Source organism: Rattus rattus, chromosome 4, assembly GCF_011064425.1.
Source record: "Rattus rattus isolate New Zealand chromosome 4, Rrattus_CSIRO_v1, whole genome shotgun sequence".
Classification (NCBI taxonomy): Eukaryota; Metazoa; Chordata; class Mammalia; order Rodentia; family Muridae; genus Rattus; species Rattus rattus.
The window spans coordinates 114,007,640-114,032,207 of NC_046157.1; the positions used below are offsets into that span (position 1 = coordinate 114,007,640).

The window sequence follows — 24,568 nt, forward strand, 5'->3', positions numbered from 1 at the left end:
AGAAGTTGAGGAAACAGTGGTGAACGGAGTTGGCACTGTCCATAGTCTCAGGAAGTCCATCGTCCCCACTGTGGAAGTAAAGCGGCCTCCATTTCTTGAAATATGGAAGCCCATTTATCAAAACCACACTTAGGCATTTTGAAGATAATGTGAAGCCACTTTATTTATTTATTTATTTATTTATTTATTTATTTATTTATTTGGTTGGTTGGCTTGGTTTGGTTTTATGAGACAGGATTTCTTCATGTAGTCTGGGCTGTTTGAAGATAATGTGAAGCCACTTTATTTATTTATTTATTTATTTATTTGGTTGGTTGGCTTGGTTTGGTTTTATGAGACAGGATTTCTTCATGTAGTCTGGGCCGTCCAGGAACTTGCTCTGGCCTTGATCCAGAAATTCACCTGCCTCTGCCTCCTAAGTGCTGGGATTAAAGGTGTCTGCCATCACTGGGTGATACTACACACACATGACATGGTATGGGAAGTCTGCTTGTGCACATTCTCAGCCATGACACTTATACTAGTCATAGTTCAGTTTATCTGACTTGGTGGCCTACAAAAGAAAAGGGTGCCACAAGATATCTCTATCATAAAGAATAGACTGAAGTAGCCCACATAAGCCCACTGAGCTATACCACTAATGGAAGAACAGAATCTGGAAGTTGTTAAAAGCCTCAGGGAACTCTTCCTTGTGAAATTCTTAGTTTTAAAGAAAATAAAAGTCAAAGTTGGTTCCAAGTTGGACACATAGATTGTGATTCTGGCAAAGCTTCTCTGGAGGCAGCGCTCTCCGTCCAGGTGAAAGCCGAGGCTCAGGAGCAGTCCTGCTGGAAAAGGTCCCCACCTCAAGTGACAGACTGTGCTGGGAAACAGTGCACACTCAGTAAGAAGCTAAAACTAAATTAGATAACCCCAAATTCCAGAGTGCAGCACTAATGAACTGAAGCTTTAAAACAGATGTGTTAAGTACAATCATAAAATAGAACACACAATCAAAAGAAAAACAACTTTTAAAAATATATCACAAAATTGAACTAATATAATTAAAAATTTTAAAACAACAAAGCTCAATGAACAAGTTAACAGAGCTAAAGAGAAAACTAGCAAAATGGAGCAAACCAATCAGAGGGAATCTCCTTTATTAAGAGCACAGGAAACTGAGAATGAGACATAAAGATGGAAATGTGAAGGTCTGCTGTCTATCAAGTCAAGTCAAGGAAGAGGATCAAGGCAGTGTTCAAAGGCATGGTGGTTAATGAAAGATGGAATCTTAGAAAAGGAAGCACTAATCTGAATCTATTAGGGCAGGCGTAAGTGGATAAAAGTAAAGAACTTCAGAGGGATGAAAGGAGGGTAGGGGCAGATTAACCAAAACTAAGGGCGTGCGAGCATTATGGAAGCCCACTAGAAAGTGAACTAATCAAGAATAAAGCAGCAGGGGCTCTCGAGGCAGAAACACCTGTCGCTCTTGCAGAGAAGTCAGGTTCAGTCCCAGCCCCAGAGGGCTTCACTCCACCCCTCATTCCACGTCAAGAGAGCTGATGTCCAATTTAGACCTCTACAGGCACCAGACACACATGTGTTACATAGGCATACATGCAAACAAAATACTCATAAACATAAAAGACTATCACAAGAATGAAAAAGAAGTTTGAACAGAGGTATCCTGCGTGAAGAGCCATGCTCCAGAAGACATAGGTTACTAAATGAAACTCAATGTTAGGCATAGGCTACCTCCCTGTGAGTCAATAGTCAGGGATGCCCCCAGGGCGGTGGTTCTCAACCCTCCTAATGCTGTGATCCTTTAACACAGTTCCTCGTGCTGTGGTGACCCCGCCAACCATAAAATTATTTTTGTTGTTACTTTATAACTGTAATTTGCTACTGTTATGAACTGTAATGTAAATATCTGATATTTCCAGAGGTCTTGGGTGACCCTGTGAAAAGGTCATGACTCACAGGTTGAGAACTACTGCCCCAGAGACACCCACGATATAGGCTATTGCAATCACTTTTTTGACTGACCATCATAACTAGGCAGCAAGACTCTATTGCGGAAGACACCAAATACTTTGGTTGCAGGACACAGAAAAGTCAATTTGTGTCCCTGTGAAAAGCTGACTTAGCTTTCACAGTGCTGGAAGGTGCTATGCAGGCCTCTGGGAGGAAATGACATGAATGGTCTTATACAGGCTATAAGTTTGACCTACTAGGCAACAGTGTGAGAAGCAATGACCCAGTACTGGCGAGGCTGTTATGGGGTAACCAATTGCTGGATGTGAGGTCTGATTGAGAGGGGGTATTTCATGTTGGTATTGTAAACATGGTCAAAATCCATGGCTAGGAAAAGTCATAGGCCCAAGAAGCAATTGCTTAGTGTTGTTTTTCTAAATGGTCATGTTGTCAAACTGCCTTCTAAATTTCCTTTTTGTTTAATTCATAGATTTGAACTTTCTCAACCTTTGACTACGAAGCTTCATGCTGCAGTAGGTAGTCGATAATGCAAAGGCTCCTACCTGTTCAGAGTGTTGAGAGCAAGTGACTTGGAATGCTTAGGGAACATCGAGAAAGAGAAGGCAAGAAGACAGTAAGAGCCAGAGGGTAGAGAGGAGTGTGTAAAATGCTGTCTTCAGGACATAATATGAGTGTTGAACACATGAACTCAAAACTACGCTTACCTGTACAAGATCAAACTGGTTAAAAATTCTAACATGGTGGTGGGAGTGACTCCCAAGGCCATGACTGCAAGCCAAGCATCTACTGGCAGTTGATTGCTGCTATGAGAGGGAGAGTCACTTTTTTTTTTTTTTTAAAGATTTATTTATTTATTATATATAAGTACACTGTAGCTGTCTTCAGATACACCAGAAGAGGGCATCAGATCTCTTTACAGATGGTTGTGAGCCACCATGTGGTTGCTGGGAATTGAACTCATGACCTCTGGAAGAGCAGTCGGGTGCTCTTAACCGCTGAGCCATCTCTCCAGCCCGAGAGTCACTTTTTTAAGGGGTAGCTATTGGCAGCTTGTCCATGCCCCCAGTAGACAGCACCATAGCTGTATGCACCCTGGCAGCACTGACTGGGTTTACTGGATGTATATATTTTTGGAAGACTTGAATACACACACACACACACACACACACACACACACACACACACACACATTTGGAGGGAGGGAACAGAAGAGTTAGAGGTAATAAGTATTGTATATATCTATGAAATTTTCAAGTAAAAGAGAACTTTACAGGGAAGCAAATTTCACCAAAAATAGTATACTAACACAGTAAAAATATAATACACCCATACACATCAAATTCTTCAATGTCAAGGAAAGCACTTAAAGTCAGAATTAATGAAAACAGGAAACAAAACTTAAAATGAGAGAATGGAGTCATATTCACAGCTGCAGTAGATGAGTCCACTCTACCTTGCTTTTATAGCCCCACACTGAAACAATCTGGATATGCTTTCCAGTTTTTATGCCACCAGAAGGCACCAAGAAAGCTTCCAAAGAAGGGAGGCTGTCAACGGTCCTACCCAGTGATGATGCCTACTGTCCACATCAACAACCAGCAGGACATGAAACCCTACGGTGCAGCAGTGGCACACACAGCTTGGCGGTAACCAACAGCTCTCTGAATGGACTTTAGATGCCCTTTAGAAACCATGTCTGGTACTGGAAACCTAGCTAACTACTTGGTGCTAGTGAGTCATGGCTATTGGGGGAGAATCTACAACCTCCAATTTACTAAACTAATATCGTCCCTGACAACCTATAAGCATCTGTCCTTGAACCCACACTTCCCCCCTCATCAAGGAAAGCTCTCTCTATAACAGACGGACAGCACCACAGAAAACCACAGCCAATCAAACTGCAGAGCTATGGAGCCTGGTCCAATCCCAAGGGACACATCGACAGACACTCCCACACCTAAGGCTCAGAGAACACTGCAGAAGATGGGCAAAAGATGGAAAGAACCAGAGGGTCAGGGAGTTTGCCATGAGACTGTTTCTCCTAGTAACATCAGAAACTACGTCCATCAAGTCTGACCAATATGACCACCCACATGTGATCCAAACATGTATGACACCAATGGACTCACCAAGGTGGACAGAGGAGCCTCAACCCTACATAAAGAACTACAGGCAACTGAGGCAACTGGGAGTCAGAGGCAGTGTCCCTTAGGAAAGAGCACACTAATTGGTTGTCCAGTGCCAGTCAGCCAGCCCTCAAAACATATATACAAGTAACATGTAGCCTAAACAGGTCGTACTTAGCAATATATATGAATATACACAAATACATGTGATAACAGTTGGTGGGGGGAGAAGAAGGTTATATGGGAGAGTGTGGAAGGAGAAAATGTTATAATCTCAGAGATAAAAAGAACAAATGTACTGTGTCAGGAGAATAGTTAAACTACTTGTGGTACAATTATCCTGTTGGATACGACTCAGCAGTAAAAAGTGACTTTAAAAATCGGATGGGTAATTTATTTTGCTTTTCAAATTTCACATTTCAGCAAGTCCAGATATTTTTTTAGAGCAGTGGTTCTTAACCTTCCTGACGGTTTGTGCATTCACAGGTTTTGGTCAGTATGCACCTTTACATGTGTGCTGATTTCAACTTCTGCATATCTTCAAAAACATTCTCGACACACTGTACTATTTATGTCAGTTAATCATGTATGTTTCTCTTCTTTGGGAATTCTTTTGTGTATCTGAAGGAAGTAGAACACAGAAAGGTTTTCCCATGGTTTTGGTAGTACTGGTGGGTTTATATAGTTTTTGTTTTGTTTTAGTTTATTGGGTTTTTTTTTTCATTCATGAGGTGTCTCTGCCATACACACTCATGCATGTCTTTGACCAAAAACAAACAAACAACAAAAAACAAGACTACTAAAACCTCTCCCGTCTGCTTACATATAGGTGTCATTCCAATGTGTGTCCTTTCCCAAAACTGACGAGTCCTTGGCAGCCAAAGCCTTTCCCATAGGACATACATCCATAAAGGTTCTTTCCCATGGGAGTCCCTGTATAATTAATTCCTAAGAGAACGGAGAAGACTGGAGACTTTATCATAGGCTCATCTTTCTAGAGTTATCTTTATAGGGTGTCTCCAGTGTGTTTCTTTTCGTTGTTTCTGGAAATAAGGTTTTCCAAAATTCTAGTTGGTTTTTGTTGCTGTGAAAATCATCAGCAAATGCAGCCTGGGAGGAGAGGGTTTATCTGGCTTCGTTCATGATATGTAAGGAGGGGAAGTCAGGGCAGAGCTCAAAGCAGTAGCTTGAAACCATGGAGGAATACTGACTGCTGGCTTGCTCCTTGTGGTCTACTCAGCTAGCTTTGTGTACAACCTGTGCAAAGATAGTACCACCCACTGTGGCTGGCCCCTCCCTTGCAATCCCAACGACGCCCACAGACATGCTCACAGGCCAATCTAATGAGAGCAACTCTTCAACTGAGGCTCTCTTCCTAGGTGTCTCAGCTGACGACCAAGGCTGGCCATCACAGTCACATTTTGCTCCAGTCTCCTCCTAATCATACTCCTTTTTTCTCTGCATGAGTTCTGAAGGTGAGTTTGGGGAGGAATGACAAACACACCCTCTCTCTCTCTCTCTCTCTCTCTCTCTCTCTCTCTCTCTCTCTCTCTCTCTCACACACACACACACACACACACACACACAACCACCACCACCACACAATGGGGGGGTTGACTTCACATGCAGAAGTCATGTTCAAACATACTCTAGCTCTTCACTAACAGTTTCTTCCCTTGTGATCAGAACATCTCTGCTCCTTGAGTTATGCTGTGGCTCTCGTTGCCGCCTTCAGTGTTCTGCCCCCCTTACTCATTTTGCAGCACAGAAGACTCATTTCCAAGGCTCTTCTACAAGCTGACTTGTATGTATCACCCAGGACTTTGGTACCATTTCCAATATTCTGGTCTCCACACATTTTTTCCCTAGAGAAGCCATGCTCTGGAAGGTTTCCTACATCACATGTCTTCTGGGAAGGATTAAAAAAAATCATTCCATGGCATGAAGTTGGCAACCACAGCTTTGAAGGTCAGTAACTACTTCCGGTTTCTGGTGTTCCAGGTTCTCCAGGGCTCTGAAAGCTTAGGAAGGTCACAACACAACAAAGAAGGAGCCACCAGAGTCTCTCCGAACAGCACACATCCAACAACAAATTCATCCAAAAAGCTTTTAGATGAATTTACGCAGTATTAGTCTGAGTTTTCAAACTTATCTCAAAATCTATATCCATATGACTATATTGATACAATTCTTGAAGTGGCAAAATGATAAGGCAGGTTAGTGAGAGCCAGCTGTACGGTATTTGGAGGTAAGGAAATGAGGTCTATGAGGAATACCAAAGAGAATCACTTTGTAGGGGTGCACCGGCTAGTTTTGTGTGTCAACTTGACACAAGCCGGAGTTATCACAGAAAAGGCTCCTCAGTTGTAGAAATACCTTCATGAGACCCAGCTGTAAGCATTTTCTCAACTAGTGGTCAAGGTGGGAGGACCCAGCCCATTGTGGGTGGTGCCGTCCCTGGGCTGGTGTCCTGGGATATAAGAAAGCAAGCTGAGCAAGCCAGGGGAAGCAAGCCAGTAAGCGGCACCCCTCCATGGCCTCTGCATCAGGTCATACCTCCTGCTTCCTGACCTGCTTGAGTTCCAGTCCTGACTTCCTTTGGTGATGAAACAGCAATGTGGAAGTGTAAGCTGCATAAACCCTTTCCTCTCCAATTTGCTCCTTGGTCATGATGTTTGTGCAGGAATAGAAACTCTGACTAAGACAAGGGGTAATTCTGTATCTTTAATATGGTGACTGACATAAAATATTCATATGGTAAAATGACATAGAACTATATACATACACATTTGTGCCTATGTGGATTTCCAGATTTTGATATTATAGTCTAGTTATGTAAAATATGATACTGGTAAAAAAAAAAATGGGCAAAGGATAAATAGGCTTTTCTATATTTTGCAACTCTTGTAAGTTTTATTTTAAAGTACTAAAATAAATTCCTGGGTCTAGATCACAGAAATAAATTATTAAGTAAAAAACAAATCTATGGGAGTGGAAAGCAAGTAACACTAATTTTTTATAAAAGTTCTGCAAAGGAGGCTGGAGCGATGGTGTGCTGGCTAATTTTATGTCAACTTGACTGACACAAGCTAGAGTCATATGAAAGAAAGGAGTTTCAACTGAGAAAATGCTTCCACAATATCCTGCTGTAGGCAAGGTTGTGGGACATTTTCTTGATTCGTGATTGATGTGGGAGGGCCCAATCCATTGAGGGGGGGCACTCCTAGGGTGGTGATCATGGGTTCTATAAGAAAGCAGGCTGAGGGGGGGTTGGGGATTTAGCTCAGTGGTAGAGCGCTTGCCTAGCAAGCGCAAAGGCCTGAGTTCAGTCCTCAGCTCCGGAAAAAAAAAAAAAAAAAGCAGGCTGAGCAAGCAAGGGGGAGGAAGCCAGTAAGCAGCACCCCTCCATGGCTCTGCATTAGCTCCTCCTCCAGGTTCCTGTCCTGTGTGAGTCTGGCTCACAACCATCTGTAGTTCCAGTTCCAGGGAGTTATAGTCGGAGACCTGACTAACTTCTTCTGATTCCTACAGGCACCAGGTGTGCATATACATACACACAGGCAAAACACATGAACATAAAATAAAGCAAATAATACATCTAAAAGTTATGAAAAGTTTCATTTACTTTGTCAAGAAGCATACAGGTGCAAATCCAACAAAATATATGTTATAAAAAGGGGTAGTTACTTCTCACACTTAAGCATATGTAAAGCACTGCTATATATCCTAGCTAGCCTTGCATTACTAAAGCCACACAACCATATATTTTCTTTTAAAAAGATCTCTATAAAACACTTGTGACCTATATAAGAAAAAGAGTAGAAAGTTGGAAACTATATATAGTCATCAAAATAGTCAAATTAAAACTCACAACTAACTAAACCAAATCTTCAAGTAGGCATTCAGAGATATGGCGATAGTGGCTCCTATATGACCATGCCTTGGGAGTTTCTGGAAGCATGAGGATCAGGAGTTCAAGATCATCCTCCACTCAAAGTACAGAGGCAACCTGAGCTTCATGAGACACTCTAAAATAAAATAAATCAAAGTATTCCAGAATCTTGTGGTTCAAGTGTCAAAAAAATACATCAGAGAAAATCCCCCAAGATATTTGGCTAAGCTACCATTTTCTCATATGCCCATTTTTGCATATTAAAAACAACTACTAAACTGGCAAGGTGGCTCAGTAGGTAAAGGCACTCAGCACTCGGGCTGATAGCCTGTGTTGACCTCTCAGCATACACTGTGGCACATGTACACCCACACCAATCAGCATCATCAACATCAAATATAGTTTTAAAATCCCTCGTCTTTGTACAACCTGGACAGAAGATTTGAAACGAAGACCCTTTCAAAGGAGCGGAAGGATCTCAGAAACACACACACACACCTGGTTAGTGTTCAGCTGTTACCAGATGCGGAAATGATGAGGAGAGTGCACATGTACATGACAAGATGGCTCGGCAGATAAAAGCACTTGTTGCACAATCCCAATGGACTAAGGTGGATCGGCAAACCTCCCTACTTTGAATGGTTTACAATATGGAACAATCACAAATTCAGGAACCTGGGGACAACTTGCCCCTGCCTTATGATGAAAAACAAGCCTAGGAGGCAGTCATGGCAATGGGGGCAGGGGGAGGACCCTGTAGGGGTAGTGATGGAGAGGGAGGAGCTGGGATGTTGACCAGTAAGTGTTTCAGACAGCAGGAAGGTCAGTGGGGCAGTGAGCTGTAAGGGGTTAGTTAGTAGCTTTAACTCTGGCTAGGAGATGAGGGTAACCATGGAGTCCTATGGCCTTAGCTTGAGGTCAGAAAGCAGATCAGCTGCTAGAGACATGGTTCTCAACCTGTGGGTCAAGACCCCTTTAAAGGAACACTATATCAGATATTTACATTACAGTTCATAACAGTAGCAAAATTATTGGTACTAAGTAGCAATAAAACAATGTTATGGTTGGGGTGACCACACATGAGGAACAGTATTAAAGGGTCACAGCAGGTTGAGATAGGAAGGTTGTGAACCATTGCTCTAGAGCCTTCTGTCACTGCTGAAGGCCTGAAAACTATGGAGCGCCAGTGCTGTATTTGGCTTCCACAGCACATACTATGACCAAACTGGCTTCATCCCCAGGATGGGATTTTAAACACAATGGAAGAAAAATAAGCTGTTAATCTTCTCTCATTGTCGTCTGGCCTTATTTAGGATGCTGTCTTTAAAAAAGTCTCTCTCTCTCAAACACTGATCCTACTGCTGTTAGACCAGGTAGTGGGGCTGGCTCAACAGTCAAAAACATGCTTTTCTTGGACCAGTTTGGTTCTCAGCACACATGGTGTGCCCACAACTACCTGGAACTCTGGCTCTATGGACATCTGACATCTCTGACATCACAGGCACCTACAGTCTGTGCATATGTCCATACTCTGTGGCTCGGGGCTCGTACAGCAGTTCCTGAGGATCAAATGCCCTTCTCAGGCCTCCATAGTCACTGCACTGTGACTTTGCAGACATATGCAGACAATATGCCCACATACACAAAACAAAAATAAGTAAAGAACAAAAGATTTGTATAAAAGATATATACCTGCCTTGTTCCTCAGAGTAAAAAACAAAGTCATTAAGCCAAACATTCACCAACTAATTGAATAAACACATGTAGTATTATCAATTCCACAGGGCAGTGCATAACGATTTAAAAAATATTAAATCACTTAAAATGTCACAGATGACTCTAAACAGCATTGTGTTGCAACAATAACATATACATTTGAAAAGCATATTCTCCCAGTCAAATGTAGTCACTTTGAGTTTCCTGCCTCTCAAGGACCATAAAATGATTGTATAAGAAGTCCAGGGTTGGGGATTTGGCTCAGTGGAAGAGCGCTTGCCTAGTAAGCGCAAGGCCCTGGGTTTGGTCCCCAGCTAAAAAAAAAAAAAAAAAAAAAGAAAGAAAGAAAGAAAGAAAGAAAAAGAAAAGAAAATAAAGAAGTCCATGCAGAGAAATTTAATAATCAATAAAAAGTTTTCACAGTCTTTGAACATTTTCCAGGCCGGATGGTGTTGGTGTTGGTGGTGTGCACCTTTAATCCCAGCTGTCAAAAAACACAAAAGGCAGAGACAGGCAGGTCTCTGTGAATTCAAAGCTAGTTTTGTCTATAGAGCAAGTTCAAAACCTTGAGAGAGACAGAGACAGAGAGAAGAAAAGTTCTGCTCAAATGTAACTTTCTTGCTATTAGTCATAATCATATAATAGAGAATTAAAACATTAAGCCAGTATATATGAAATACATTAACGATTAACATGTGTAAATCAAGAGGATGTTTCTAGTGATCCTGGAAATCAACATGTAAGTTTCTAGAAGAAAATTTAAAACTAATCTACCATACTCCCAGTTATGATTCCTTGGTAGTTACCACAAGGAATCAAAGCCAATATCACAGAGATTCTTGCTATTGGTGTTTGCTGCAGCACTCTTCGCAGCAGTGATGGGGAAGAATGGAACCAACTAAGTGCTTCTCCACAGAGGATGGATAAAGAAAATATGGTACACACACACACACACACACACACACACACACACACACACACACACGATGGGATTGTATGCAGTCATAAGGAAAAATGATACTACACTGTGTGAAGGGAAAAAATCAAATAAGGGTCATTATATTAAATGAATTGTTAGACACAAAAAGATATATATCATATACTCTGACCATATATGTGCTGGCTGGTTTATTTATCAATGTGACACAAACTGGAGTTATCAGAGAAAGGAGCCTCCCCTGAGGAAATGCCTTCATGAGATCCAACTGTAAGGCATTTTCTCAATTAGTGGTCAAGTGGGGGAGGGTCCAGCTCATTGTGGGTGGGGATATCCCTGGGTTTGGTGGTCCTGGGTTCTATAAGAAAGCAAGGTGAGCAAGCAGGGGAAGCAATCCAGGAAACAGCACCTCTCCATGGCCTCTGCATTAGCTCCTGCCTCCAGGTCCCTGCCCTGTGTGAGTTCCCACCCTGCCTTCCTTTGGTGATGAACAGCAAACAAACCCATGATGTAGGTGGAATAAATCCTTTCCTCCCCAACTTGCTTCTTGGTCATGATGTATTGTGGCAGGAATGCAAACCCTGACTAAGACAAACTGGTACCAGGAGTGGGGTATTCCTATGACAACCTGACCATGTTTTGAGGACTGTGAAAGGACTTTGGAACCATGAGCTAGAAGAGCCATTGGGATGTTAAGATATTCTGTAGGATCTTGGAAGATAATGTTGAGAACAGTACAAACAATGGAGGCCTGGCTTGTGAAATTTCACAGGGAAGATTAAAGACTCTAATCAGGGCCATTGCTGTTTTGATTGTGAAGATTCTGTGGTTTTGGTTAGCTGGGGCTGAAGAATCAGCTGTGATCTTGTGAACAAGATACCAGAACTTCTAAAGTAAAATCTTTGTATTACTGGGATGATTGATGCTGATTAGCTGGAGCTAAGAAATTAGCAGTAATATAAGAAATATTCAAGTTAATAAAAAAAAAAGAAATTAGCAGTAATTATGAAGAGACCAGCTCACCTGAGGTGAAATATTCTGGGAATTGTTTCCTGAGAGCACAGAGAAGCTGTGGTCCAGAGGCAGACATAGTTATACCTTCTGTTGGAAGACAGACTTGGTAATGTATAAGAGTCACCCAGGTGGTGCTGATTTTGAAACATGAAGGGATAGCAGCTGATGTTTGACACTGAGAGACCAGGAGAGGTCATTAGTGAAGGTGCAGCCTCAGTGACAGTTGAAGGCCCAGGACTGATGGGCAGAGAAGTTGAGGCTTAGCAGCATGAAAAGAGCCTATGTGAGGCTATTTGTGAAAATGCAGTCTAGTTGCAGTGGAAGACTGCAGAGTTTTGGAGATGACAGTGCCATGAGATGACCACCAAGAACAGCAGCAGCAGCAGAGTGGATCAACCTGAGCTTAGAGTGCTACAGAGGGCAGAGCTGGAGAAGTGACCCAAGCCCTCGCAGGGGCCCAGAAGAACATGAGTGGATCCTAGACATTGGATGGTTAGAGTTTGATTTTGATTTTGATTGTGACTCTGCCCTGATATTTTTCCCCTTTGAATTAAGAACATATTTTAGTGGAGCCCACAGTTAAGAGACATTGAATTGTAAAAAGACTTCGAATTTCAAAAGAGATTGCATATTTTAAAGGGATTGAAATTTTAATATGTAAGAATTTGAAAAGGCTGTGGAACGTTTAAAGTTATTTAGATCTTGGGGATGAATAAGAAAGTAAGGGTTGAAATAAAGCTGTAGAAGTCTCACCTCCTCCTATACCATGCCTGCCCTGGATGCTGTCACGCTCCCACCTTGATGATAATGAACTGAACCTGTAAGGCAACCCCAATTAAATTTTGTCCTTATAAGACTTGCCTTGGTCGTGGTGTTTGTTCACAGCAGTAAAACCCTATGACAATATCAAGAGTGAACCCCAATGTAAACTTTGATGTCAGATGAGTGTGCCGTACCTCCAGAGATTCACTGGCTGGGAAACCAACCTACCAATTCAAAATCTATGTATCTTCTGCCCAATTTTGCTGAACCTACCACAGCTCTAAAAATTAAAATCTATTCTAACAAGTAAAAAAAAAAAAAAAAAGAAAGTAAGGGTTGAGGCTTAATAGCAATGTGTTTGTGTGTCAGGTTGACAAGGGGTCAGTTGTACTGGCTGGTTTTATGTGCCAACTTCACACAAGTTGAAGTTATCACGGAGAAAAAAACCTCCCCTAGGGAAATGCCTCCATGAAATCTAGCTGTAAGGCATTTTCTGAATTAGTGGTCAAGTGAGGGAGGGTCCAGCTCATTGTGGGTGGTGCCATCCCTCGGCTGGTAGTCCTGGGTTCTATCAGAAAGCAAGCTGAGCAAACAGGGGAAGCAAGCCAGTAAGCAGCACCCCTCCACGGCCTCTGCATCAGCTCCTGCTTCCTGCCCTGTGTGAGTTCTAGCCCTGACTTCCTTTGGTGATGAACAGCAATGTGAAAGTGTAAGCTGAATAAACCCTTCCCTCCCCAACTTGGTTTGTGATCATGATGTTCTGTTGAGGAATACAAACCCTAACTAAGAATAGACACACACACACACACACATACACACACACACACGTGTGTGTGTGTGTGTGTGTGTGTGTGTGTGTGTGTATGTTCATAAAAAATATCCTTATGAAATCTAATAGTATGTGCAATGAATAAATGTCAATAATGGGGATGTAAGTAAGACAATTCTCCAAAGAAGACATACAAATAACTAAGAGGCACAGGAAATGATGCTCAGTATCAAGACTCAGTATAACCACCAAAAACAACAGGAAATTAAAATGTTAACAGGAATGTGTAGAAATTGCACCCCTTACACTCTGTTGGAGTGGAAGTAAGACAGAGCCCCTCTGAAAACCAGGGTTACACAAACACAAACCTAGACATATCTTGGGAGAGAGGGTCTTGTAAAGATGCTGCCATTAGATTGGCCTGCAGACAATCCCATGCTGTTTTCTTGATTAGTACCTGATGTGGGAAGGCCCAGGCCACTGTAGGTGGTGCCTCCCTAGGTAAGTGGCTATGGTGTATATAAGATAGAAAACTGAATGAGTCACCAGGACAGACTAGTTAGCAGCATTTCCCAATGTGCTCTCCTTCAGCTGCTGCTTGACTTCCCTCAGTGAATTGTGACCCAGGATATGTACGCCAAATAAAACCTTTCTTCCCCAAGTTGCTTTTGGTCATAGTTTTTATTTACAATAGAAAGAAAGAAAGCTAAGACAACCATTATGGCGCTTCGTTCTCAAAACTAAAAACAAAAATTACTTTAACAACATGGCAGGTCAGAGTGATAGCCAAGGTCTGTGATCCCAGAAATCAGAAGGCTGAGGTAGGACAAAAAAAACAAAAACAAAAACAAAAAACACCCCATAAAACAAAACAGAAACAACAAAAAACAGTAACAAACACAGTATGGCAGACAAGAGTCCAGTCTTTCTAACACACACAGAGACAGACAGACAGACAGACAGACAGACACACACACACACACACACACACACACACACACACAGAGAGACCTAGCACATCTGGAGGCACTAAGAATGAGTATCAGCCATGTACAGACTGCTGCCTTGGTGACCAGCAGCCTTCTCTGCGTGAGTCATTGCGACTTTCACCATGAAGGTAACCACCATCAATCCCCGCCACAGGTCAGGTCAGCTAAATGGGGAGAAGCTGCTATGGCCTTCCTCTCAGAAAGGAGTCATTACTGTCTGCTGCCCTGGGGCTGTGACCACTCCTCCAATATCCACACGTGCTTCAAGCCACAGAGTAATAAGCTACCTGGGCTTGCTTGCAGCTCAGATACCAGATATCCACAGGCTAGCACTGTCTCAGGCCTGTCCCATGTGCTGTGCATGTTCAGCATACACATATGTGCATGTGTGGTGCATGTGCATGCACACTATAACTCTCCACATACATAACCAGTGCTCCACAAAAACCCAGAACCAGACATCTTGTGTGGAAGCAGAGTGAGCTAGCTGATGCCCTGAGCCCTAGAGTCACTGCCACTGCACACATCTTGCTTCCATACCGAGTTCCCCAGTCACCCTACAAAGATCACTACCATTGCTGGAGCAAACATATCCATGCATCCATCCTTGGAGCAAAAGCAGCCAAGCACAGGATGCTGGACATGGACTCTGGGGCCAGGCATGCCCACATACACCGCACAGGTGTCAAAACAGATGACCTCATTCCTAGTCTCTCCTTGGAGAAAAGAGAAAACAAGCAGAAGAGCTGTGATAGCATTAGCATTGCTCAGACACCCACAGCCATGGCTGCTGAGGATACACGCCCATTGCCTGTGCACAACCACAACTGACACACTGGTGAAGACTGGCCATGTGCCTTCTCCACTGCATGAACTGGATTCTGTACTCACTACTGTGTGAAGATGCCTTCCTACCAAAACTCGGTGACAAATATGCACACATCAACTCAAACAAAGAACCATGAGAAAAAAAACCAAAAAACTTGACACAATCTCCCAATAATATAAATCTTGAAGGCACATGACCAAAAATTCAAAATAAATGATTAAGGCAGTCAATTGAGCTATGAGAGAACATAGACATGTTAATGAAATCAGGAAAAATAACACACAAATAAAATATTCAGCAGTTAGCTATAACTACTGCTAGGAGCCTGACAGAAATGTGGCGTTAAAGCAGACATAACGGGGAATAAAAGTGAGGCAGCACCAGGAGCCGCCATGACGAAGCAGAAGAGACAACCTGTAAACTCATGGCCACAGCACTTAGAAATACTGCTGGAGAAGCGATGAGTGAAGAAGAGAGAGGACCATGGACCCTGGAGAGAGCTAACAGTCACCTGCAGGAGGGTAGAGAAGATGCAGACGCTAAGGAAACACTGACTGAGACACCACACTGGGGAAAATATAACATCTAGATATGAACGTCACAAGCCTCTTAGCAAAACCAGGCATGGTATTATACAACACAGATCAAAACTGCAATACCACTTCACTCCTATAAGGACAGCTACCATTTATTTTATTTATGTATTTATTTTGGTTTCTTTTTATTTCTTGTTTTTAAACCCTTCCCTCTACTCTTTCCAGTTCCTTTCTATCTTCCCTCCATTCAAACTCCCTTTCTGTCTCTCATTAGAAAAGAACAGGCTTCTAAAGATACTGTTGAATTATAACAAAATATTATAAAATAAAAACTATCATATCAAAGTTGGACAAGACAGACCAACAGAAGGAAAAAAGCCCAAAAGAAGGCACAAGAAGCAAGAGACCCACTTGCTCCCACACTCAGGAATCCCATAAAACACGAAGAGGATCTGGTGCAGACCCATACCAACCCTGTGCCTACTGCTCCAGCTCTGCGAGTTCACATAAGCTTTGCTCGTGTTGCTCATAGAAGGCCTTGTTTTCTTGATGTCCCCATCCCCTCTGGGTCTTACAATCTCTCTGCCTCTTCTTCCACCAGGTTCCCTGAGCTCTAAAGGGAGGATCTGATGGAGGCACCCATTTGAGTGGGGCTCAGTGTTCCTCTCTGCATATTGTCTGGCTGTGTGTCTTTGTGTTTGCTCCCATCTGCTGCATAAAGAAGCCTCTCTGAAGATGGTGAACAAGGCACTGATCTATGAGTATAGTATTTTATATTTTTAAAAAGTGCTTCAAACACTGAAAGATACAGCTACCCCACTGATCTAGTCAAGCTGCTTATGTGCATATTCACCCGAAGAGTATTTGTGTCCACAGACAGTGGACCTTCCCTGTGAGTGACCATATAATCGGTCACAAAACAGGCCTCAGCAGATACAGGAAGATAGGAATAATCCCATGCATCCTATCAGATCACCACAGACTAAGGCTGGTCTTCAATAACAATAACGACAAACACCCACATATACATGGAAGTTGAACAATGACCTACTCAATGATAACTTGGTCAAGGAAGAAATAAAGAAAAATTAAAGACTTCTTGGAATTTAATGAAAATGAAGATACCACATACCCAAACTTATAGGCCACAACGAAAGCAGTGCTAAGAGGAACGCTCATAGCTCTGAGTGCCTGCAGAAAGAAACAGGAGGGAGCAGCAGCAGCTTCACAATACACTTAAAAGCTCTAGAACAAAAAGAAATAAATAAACCCAAGAGGAGTAGAAAGCAGGAAATAATCAAACTCAGGGCTGAAATCAACCAGGTAGAAACAAAAAGAACTATACAAAGAATCAATAAAACCAGCAATCCCACTAAAATCAGGGACTAGACAAGGCTGCCCACTCTCTCCCTACCTATTCAATATAGTGCTCAAAGTCCTAGCCAGAGCAATCACATAATGAAAGGAGGTCAAGGGATACAGATTGGAAAGGAAGAAGTCAAAATAGCACTATTTGCAGACAATATGATAATCTATTTAAGTGACCCCAAATGTTCCACCAGAGAACTACTAAACCTCATAACAACTTCAGCAAAGTGTCTGGGTATAAAATTAACTCAGACAAATCAGTAGCCTTCCTCTACTCAAAAGATAAACAGCTAAGAAAGAAATTAGGGAAATGACACCCTTCACAATTGTCCCAAATAATATAAAATACCTCGGTGTGACTTTAACTAAGCAAGTGAAAGATCTGTATGACAAGAACCTCAAGTCTCTGAAGAAAGAAATTGAAGAAGATCTCAGAAGATGGAAAGAACTTCCATGCTCATGGATTGGCCGGATTAATGTAGGAAAAATGGCCATTTTGCCAAAAGCAATCTACAGATTCAATGCAATCCCCATCAATATTCCAACTCAATTCTTCATAGAATTAGAAAGAGCAATTTGCAAATTCATTTAGAATAACAAAAAAGCCAGGACAGGGAAAACTATTCTCATCAATAAAAGAGCTTCTGGGGAAATCACCATCCCTGACCTCAAGCAATATTACAGAGCAATAGTGATAAAAACTGTAAGTTATTGGTACAGAGGCAGATAAATCAGTGGAATAGAATTGAAGACCCAGAAATGAACCCACACACGTATTGTCACTTGATCTTTAACAAAGGAGCTAAAACCATCCAATGGAAAAAAGATAGCATTTTCAACAAATGGTGCTGGTTCAACTGGAGGTCAGCATGTAGAAGAATGCAAATCCATCCATTCTTATTGTCCTGTATAAAACTTAAGTCCAAGTGGATCATGGACCTACACATCAAACCAGGTACACTCAAACTAATAGAAGAAAAAGTGGAGAAAAGTCTCGAACACATGGGCACTGGGGAAATTTTCCTGAACAAAACACCAATGGCTTATGCTTTAAGATCAAGAATGGACAAATGGGACCTCATAAAACTGCAAAGCTTCTGTAAGACAAATGACACTGTCATTAGGACAAAACAGCAACCAACAGATTGGGAAAAGATCTTTACCATCCTACATCTGATAGAGGGCTAATATCCAAAATATACAAAGAACTCAAGAAGTTAGACTCCAGAGAGTCAAATAAGCCTATTAAAAAAAGGGGTACAGAGCTAAACAAAGAATTCTCAGCTGAGGAATGCCGAATGGCTGAGAAACACCTAAAGAAATGTTCAACATCCTTAGTCATCAGGGAAATGCAAATCAAAACAACCCTGAAATTCCACCTCACACCAGTCAGAATGGCTAAGATAAAAAACTCAGGCAACAGCAGATGCTGGTGAGGATGTGGAGAAAGAGGAACAGTCCTCCACTGTTGGTGGATTGCAAACTGGTACCACTCTGGAAATCAGTCTGGAGATTCCTCAGAAAATTGGACAATCCACTTCCTGAGGACCCAGCTATACCTCTCCTGGGCATATACCCAAAAGATGCCCCAACATACAACAAAGACACATGCTCCACTTTGTTCACAGCAGCCTTATTTATAATAGCCAGAAGCTGGAAAGAACGCAGATGCCCTCAACAGAGGAATGGATACAGAAAATGTGGTACATCTACACAATGGAATATTACTCATCTATCAAAAACAATTACTTCATGAAATTCATAGGCAAATGGAATGAACTAGAAAATATCATTCTGAGTGATATCACAAAAAAAAATACCACATGGTATGCACTCATTGATAAGTAGATATTAGCCCAAAAGTTCGATTTACCCAAGATGCAATCTACAGACCACATGAATCTCAAGAAGAAGGATAACCAAAATACAGATGCTTCACTACTTAAAAGGAGGAACAAAAATATCCATAGGAGGAGAGATGGAGACAAAGTTTAGAGCAGAGACTGAAGGAACGGCCATTCAGAGCCTCCCCCACATGTGGCCCATATACATACAGACATCAAAACTAGGTAAGATGGATGAAGCTAAGAAGTGCATGCTGACAGGCACTGGATATAGATCTCTCCTGAGAGACACAGCCAGAGCATATCAAATACAGAGGCGAATGCTAGCAGCAAACCACTGAAACTGAACTTCCTGTTGGAGGAATTAGAGGAAGTATTGAAAGAGCTGACGGAGCTTGCAACCCCATAAGAACAATGCCAACCAACCTGAGCTTCCAGGGACTAAACCACTACACAAAGACTATACATGGACAGACCCATGGCTCCAACTGCATATGCAGCAGAGGATGGCCTTGTTGGTCCACCAATGGCAAGGGTGGACCCCCAGTGCAAGGGAATATCGGGTGGTTAGGGGGGCGGTAAGAGTGGGTGGATGGGGAGGTGAACAACCTTATAGAAGAAAGGAAGGGTAGGGGCTTATGGACAGGAAACCAGGAAAGGGAATAACATTTGAAATATAAATAAAGAAATATCTAATAAAAAAGAAATAAACAGGTCTTTAATGATAAAAAATAAAATAAATAAAAAATAAAAAATAAAAAGAAAGGGACAAAGGGCCAGAAACGAATGCCTAGTTGCTAGCACTGAGTACTTACCTGCACAAACAGGAGCTGGGAGCAGAGAACACAGCAGGCAAGTTCACAAAGTATCATTTCACAGTACATCAAAACACTATACTGTAGTCTTTAAATACATACAATTTCTATCATTCCACATTAAAGCTAAAATTTTTTATAAAATTTATAAAAGAACTATACAACAAAGTAATAGCTGGTGTTAAAAATGAACTGCACATCAAATGCTAGCGAGATTATGTAACTACTAAAAACTCAATGCTACTGGAGAAATGCACACTACTACAGCCACACTGAGAAAGACGTTAATGGTTTCCCCGAAAGGTAAACATATACTTAGCTATTTACTCCTAGATATTAATCCAAGAAATAAAACATATGTCCACACAAAGACTTACAAGGGCCAGGACTTAGCAGTTTATTTATTATAGCCACAAGCTGGAAAGCGTGCAGCTGTCAAAGCACACGTCCACACTATGGCACACAGCTCAGCAACCAAACAGGATGGTCATGTGCAACACAAATGCATGAGGAGCAAACTTAAATAACCACACCAGGGAAAGTAGCCTGATGAAGCAACATAGACGACAGGATTTCAATGGCTTAACTTTTTAGAAAATTCAAATCCCTCCATGCCTGAAACAAAACCAATGGTCACCTGAGAATCACTAGAGTGTGAAATTGCAGGAGGAGACTTACGAGTGCAGAGTAAGCTAGAACCTGACTGTGCTGCTGGTTTTAAAGGTTAAAGTTTTCCAACCTTAGTATATCAAACATTGACCTTCTACTCTATGTGCTTCAGTTATACGTCAGTAAGAGTTTTCGAATAAGCGAGCATACATCAAAAAAAAAAAAAAATCCCTGGAAACCACTGGGCAGGGTGCACACTGCTGTCCTAGAGAAACGGGGAACTGCAAAAGTGCTGAGCCACCCAGCAAGGCCCTGCATCAAGGCGCAAAGCACAGCCAGGCTACCACCCATGTAAGAACTTCTAACAACACGGAAGGCCTGAGGGATGAAATTGAAAATGCCAGGTATAAACTGCCTCTGGCTGAGCTCAGTCACACGGGAAAACTCCATGCTACACTGGACAGATTTCTGGTTGGAAGCAGTTCTACACTAACCTTCTCCCTTTTATATAGGTGACTTTAACCTTTCCTTGCTTCTCTTTATTTCTCAAGGCTTGCATTATTATTGTTGTCTTGCTTTGGTATCACTTGCATTTTGTGTGAGCTTTCAGCAGTGTTATAAGAAAGAAGTTTTCCAAGGAAAAGCAGGAGGTTGAGTAATTATCTGCCCCGACAAGCGGTTCCTACTATGCATCACAGGTCCTCAAGATCAAGGGCAGACTCTGGCCCAATTATTTTCTGTAGATTTAATAATATATTACACATTCACATCAACTAACATTTTTCATGTTTACAGATAAAGAGGAATGCATCTCTACTGAAACTTGAGTAGTTTTGTTTCACATTAACAAATTCTAACATAGGATCTCAGATATATAAGTGTCTTCCTGCCCACACAATGCTCTAGCAGCAATCCTCCTGCCATTATACTAGTGCAAAGAAAGGATTAATCAATTTACTCCTATTCCTTAAGGTTTTGAGTTTGGGCTTTCTTAAACTCAGTATATGAGGCTTTTCTGGCTAAGTGACTTGGGGACACCATTACATGTTGCTGAGGTTTCTACAACTGCTTCCTATAAATGTTTTAAATGGGAGATAACAGATAATCAAGTTTTCACTATGAAATGTACTATGAAGCAGAGTGGTTCAGTACAGCAAACTTTTGGTTGTTTAATGGCAATGTAGGTTTACCTCAAAGAATTATTCTCTGCTTTCTGTCTGCCAAGCTCACTCTCGGTGTCCATTGCCTTTCTTGCTAAGCATTTCATTTCTTTTTCCACAGTGGTTATGGTTTCCTTCATCAAAGTCATGTTTGACATCTGCTCCATGCGCTCATCATCCAGCTACACAAGTGGAATGACAAAGCGAGCCACCATCAGTGTGCAGCCTTATTGGTCCGAGCCGCAGAGAGGCAAAGTGCAGGCTCTACACAATCAGACAGTCACTAGGGTAGACCTGACCCCTGCAGAAGGCTTTGTAAAGTATTCCACAGTAGGAGTAAAACCAAGTCACCACATAGCGTCACTATAAAGCCTGTCTGTCTCAGTATGTCAGTCTACCTTTCTCAGTGAGGTTCAACTTGACTAAATGCATAATGAATATGCAAAAGATTCATTCATTAGCCAAGGTTAAACATTACATATAAAGCAGGATTATGAAAATAAATATTTTCTCTTCTCTGTTTTTTACATATAGGAAAATACCTCAAATGAACATATCAGTACATTCAAACCTGTAACTGTTTTTGTACTGCAAATATGTATCAAGAGCATCTCAAATGCTTGATATACTCATATTTAGCAATATTATCTTTAACTGAACACGGAGATCAGAAAACAATGAAAATTAGCCAAGCGTAGTGGAACTATAATGCCAACACTCAGAAGGTTGAAGCAGCAGAATCATGGGTTCAAAGCCAACCTGGACTACATAATGAGACCCTGTACCCCCCAATAATTAAAATTAATACTTCTGAGACTACATCCTAACAATGAAAACAAAAAAGCTGTGCAACCAAACACACCAACAATAAAAGGCTGCAGCTATTTCTAGAGGAGACTGACTGTGTGAACAGTGACGGAGGACTAAGGACCACCTTAGACAGCTTAGGACTGCAAACACAATCTTAGAGAACTACAGGGATTCTTCCTAAGGCAGTGCGAAGAGAACGGAGGGAGCATGGGGAGCATGGGGAGCATGGGGAGCATGGGGAGCAGGAACTTGGTTTTACATTGTGAACTGTGCACTCCAGCTCCTCTATCCGCTGTTCCAAGTGAGCCTTCTCGTTGAACGCCGTCTCTTGAGCAATCTGTTTAAGACACAAGCATAACAAAGCACGCTCAGTGCTGCTGCCCTCGTGCTGTACCACTGAAGACACACGGAATACTGCCACACCTTGAGCCTTTCCCTCAGACTATCTCGCTCGGTGGTCATTCTTCGTAAATCAGTGAAGGCGACATCTCTTTCCGTCTCGACGCGGCGAAGAATAGCATGTGCTGTAGTTGATTTAGGAGACTTGCAGCTTTTCATCATTTCTCGTCGAAGTCGAGCAATTTCTTCCTGTGCCTATGGTAGAAATACATAGAATTTTTAAAAAGAAAAACTTAAATTACACATACAGCATATCCAGTTGGTTAAAACCAAAACCAGAATAATATGCAAGCATTGAAGAAATAAGAAAATGGTAGAATTTTTATTTTCAAGAGTTCACAAATAACTCTGTGTGTGTGTGTGTGTGTGTGTGTGTGATATGTATGGGTGTATGTGTGCATGTGATATATGTGTATGGGTGTATGGGTGTGCGTGTGATATATATGTATATGTATATATGTGTGTGTGATATATGTGTGTGTGATATATATGTGTATGTGTGTAGCTAAGATAGATGTGGTATATTCCACTTACCTGCTCTGAGACATAAATTGGACCTCAGCACACCTTGGTGGAATATCTGTCTAATGGCATCCACAATACCTCTCTCTCTCTCTCTCTCTCTCTCTCTCCCTCCCTCCCTCCCCCTCCCGCCCTCCCTCCCTCCCTCTCTCTTGCTGTAACTCTCTCGATGCTATTTCTATGTCTTGGTACATCTACCCTGAGAGAGCTCCACCAGTCCTTGCTCGCAGCTCACCATGGTCTCTGAACACTCACTCAACAATCCTGAGGCCCCAGAGCTGCCGCACATCTACAGATGATTTTATGTCCCACTCTGCTCTCTGACTCTCAATTTTGATGATTATCTACTCAGTGGGTGTGGTGGTTTGAATATGCTTGGCCCAGGGAGTGGCACTATTAGGAGGTGTGGCCTTGCTAGATTAGGTGCACTACTATGGACGTAGACTTTAATAAACTTCTAGCTGCCTGGAAGCCAGTCTTTGCTAGCAGCCTTCAGACAAAGATGTAGAACTCTCAGCTCCTCCTGCACCATGCCTGCCTGGATGCTGCCATGCTCCTGCCTTGATGACAATGAGATGAACCTCTAAACCTGTAAGCCAGCCCCAATTAAATGTTGTCTATGTAAGAGTTGCCTTAGTCATGGTGTCTGTTCACAGCAGTAAAACCCTAAGATAGATGGTCTCTTGATTTCAAAAAAAAGATACACAACTTTTCAATATCTATATTGGCCATGCCTATAACATAGATGTGCAGGAATGAACATGGAGCAGAGACTGAAGGAATGACCAACCAATGACTGGCCCAATTTGAAACCCACCCCATGCGAGACAGCCAACTCCTGACATGATTAATGATACTCTGCTATACTTGCAGTCAGGACCCTAGCATAACTGTCATCTGAGAGGTTTCATCCAGCAGCAGATGGAAAACAATAAGAAACCATGGCCAAACATTAGGCAGAGCTCAGGGAGTCTTGCAGAAGAGTCAGGAGAAGGATTGAAGGAGCTGGAGGGGTCAAGGACACCACAAGAAGACCTACAGAGTCAACTAACTGGGCCCATGAGGGCTCACAGAGTCTGAACCACCAATGAAAGAGCACGTGTAGACTGGACCTAGGCCACCTACAAATATGTAGCAAATGTGCAGCTTGGTCTTCATGGGAGTTCCCCAAACAATTTGGAGTGGTGGCTGTCCCTGTCTGACTCTGTTGCTTGTCTTTGGATCCCTTTCCCCAATAGCTAGGCTACCTAGTCTGGTCTCAGTGTGAGAGGATGTACTTAGTCTTGATGAGACTAATTGAGCTAGGGTGGGTTGGTACCCAGGGCAGGGTGCTCCCCTTCTCTGAGGAGAAGGGCAAGGGAAGGGGGAATGGGAGAGGAAAGAAGAGAGGGTGGGTCTCGGTAGACAGAAGGGCTGCTATCAGGATGTAAAGTGAATAAATAAATTAATTAATTAGTTAATTAATGAAAAATTATTACACTGAAAAAAAGAGTGCCT

At 42.1% G+C, this 24,568-nt stretch overlaps 1 protein-coding gene across 1 annotated transcript in view; it reads right to left on the reverse strand.

Moving 5' to 3' along the window:
• The window catches only part of Tsga10 (testis specific 10), a 103,594-nt gene that overhangs the window by 48,847 nt on the left and 30,179 nt on the right, over positions 1-24,568 (reverse strand). Inside the window, exons 7-9 of the mRNA XM_032900959.1 lie at positions 22,574-22,744; positions 22,410-22,487; positions 21,371-21,522 (exon numbers count right to left, since the gene is read on the reverse strand). Of these exons, the coding sequence (XP_032756850.1) occupies positions 21,371-21,522; positions 22,410-22,487; positions 22,574-22,744 (401 nt within the window). The remainder of the gene's footprint in view (positions 1-21,370; positions 21,523-22,409; positions 22,488-22,573; positions 22,745-24,568) is intronic.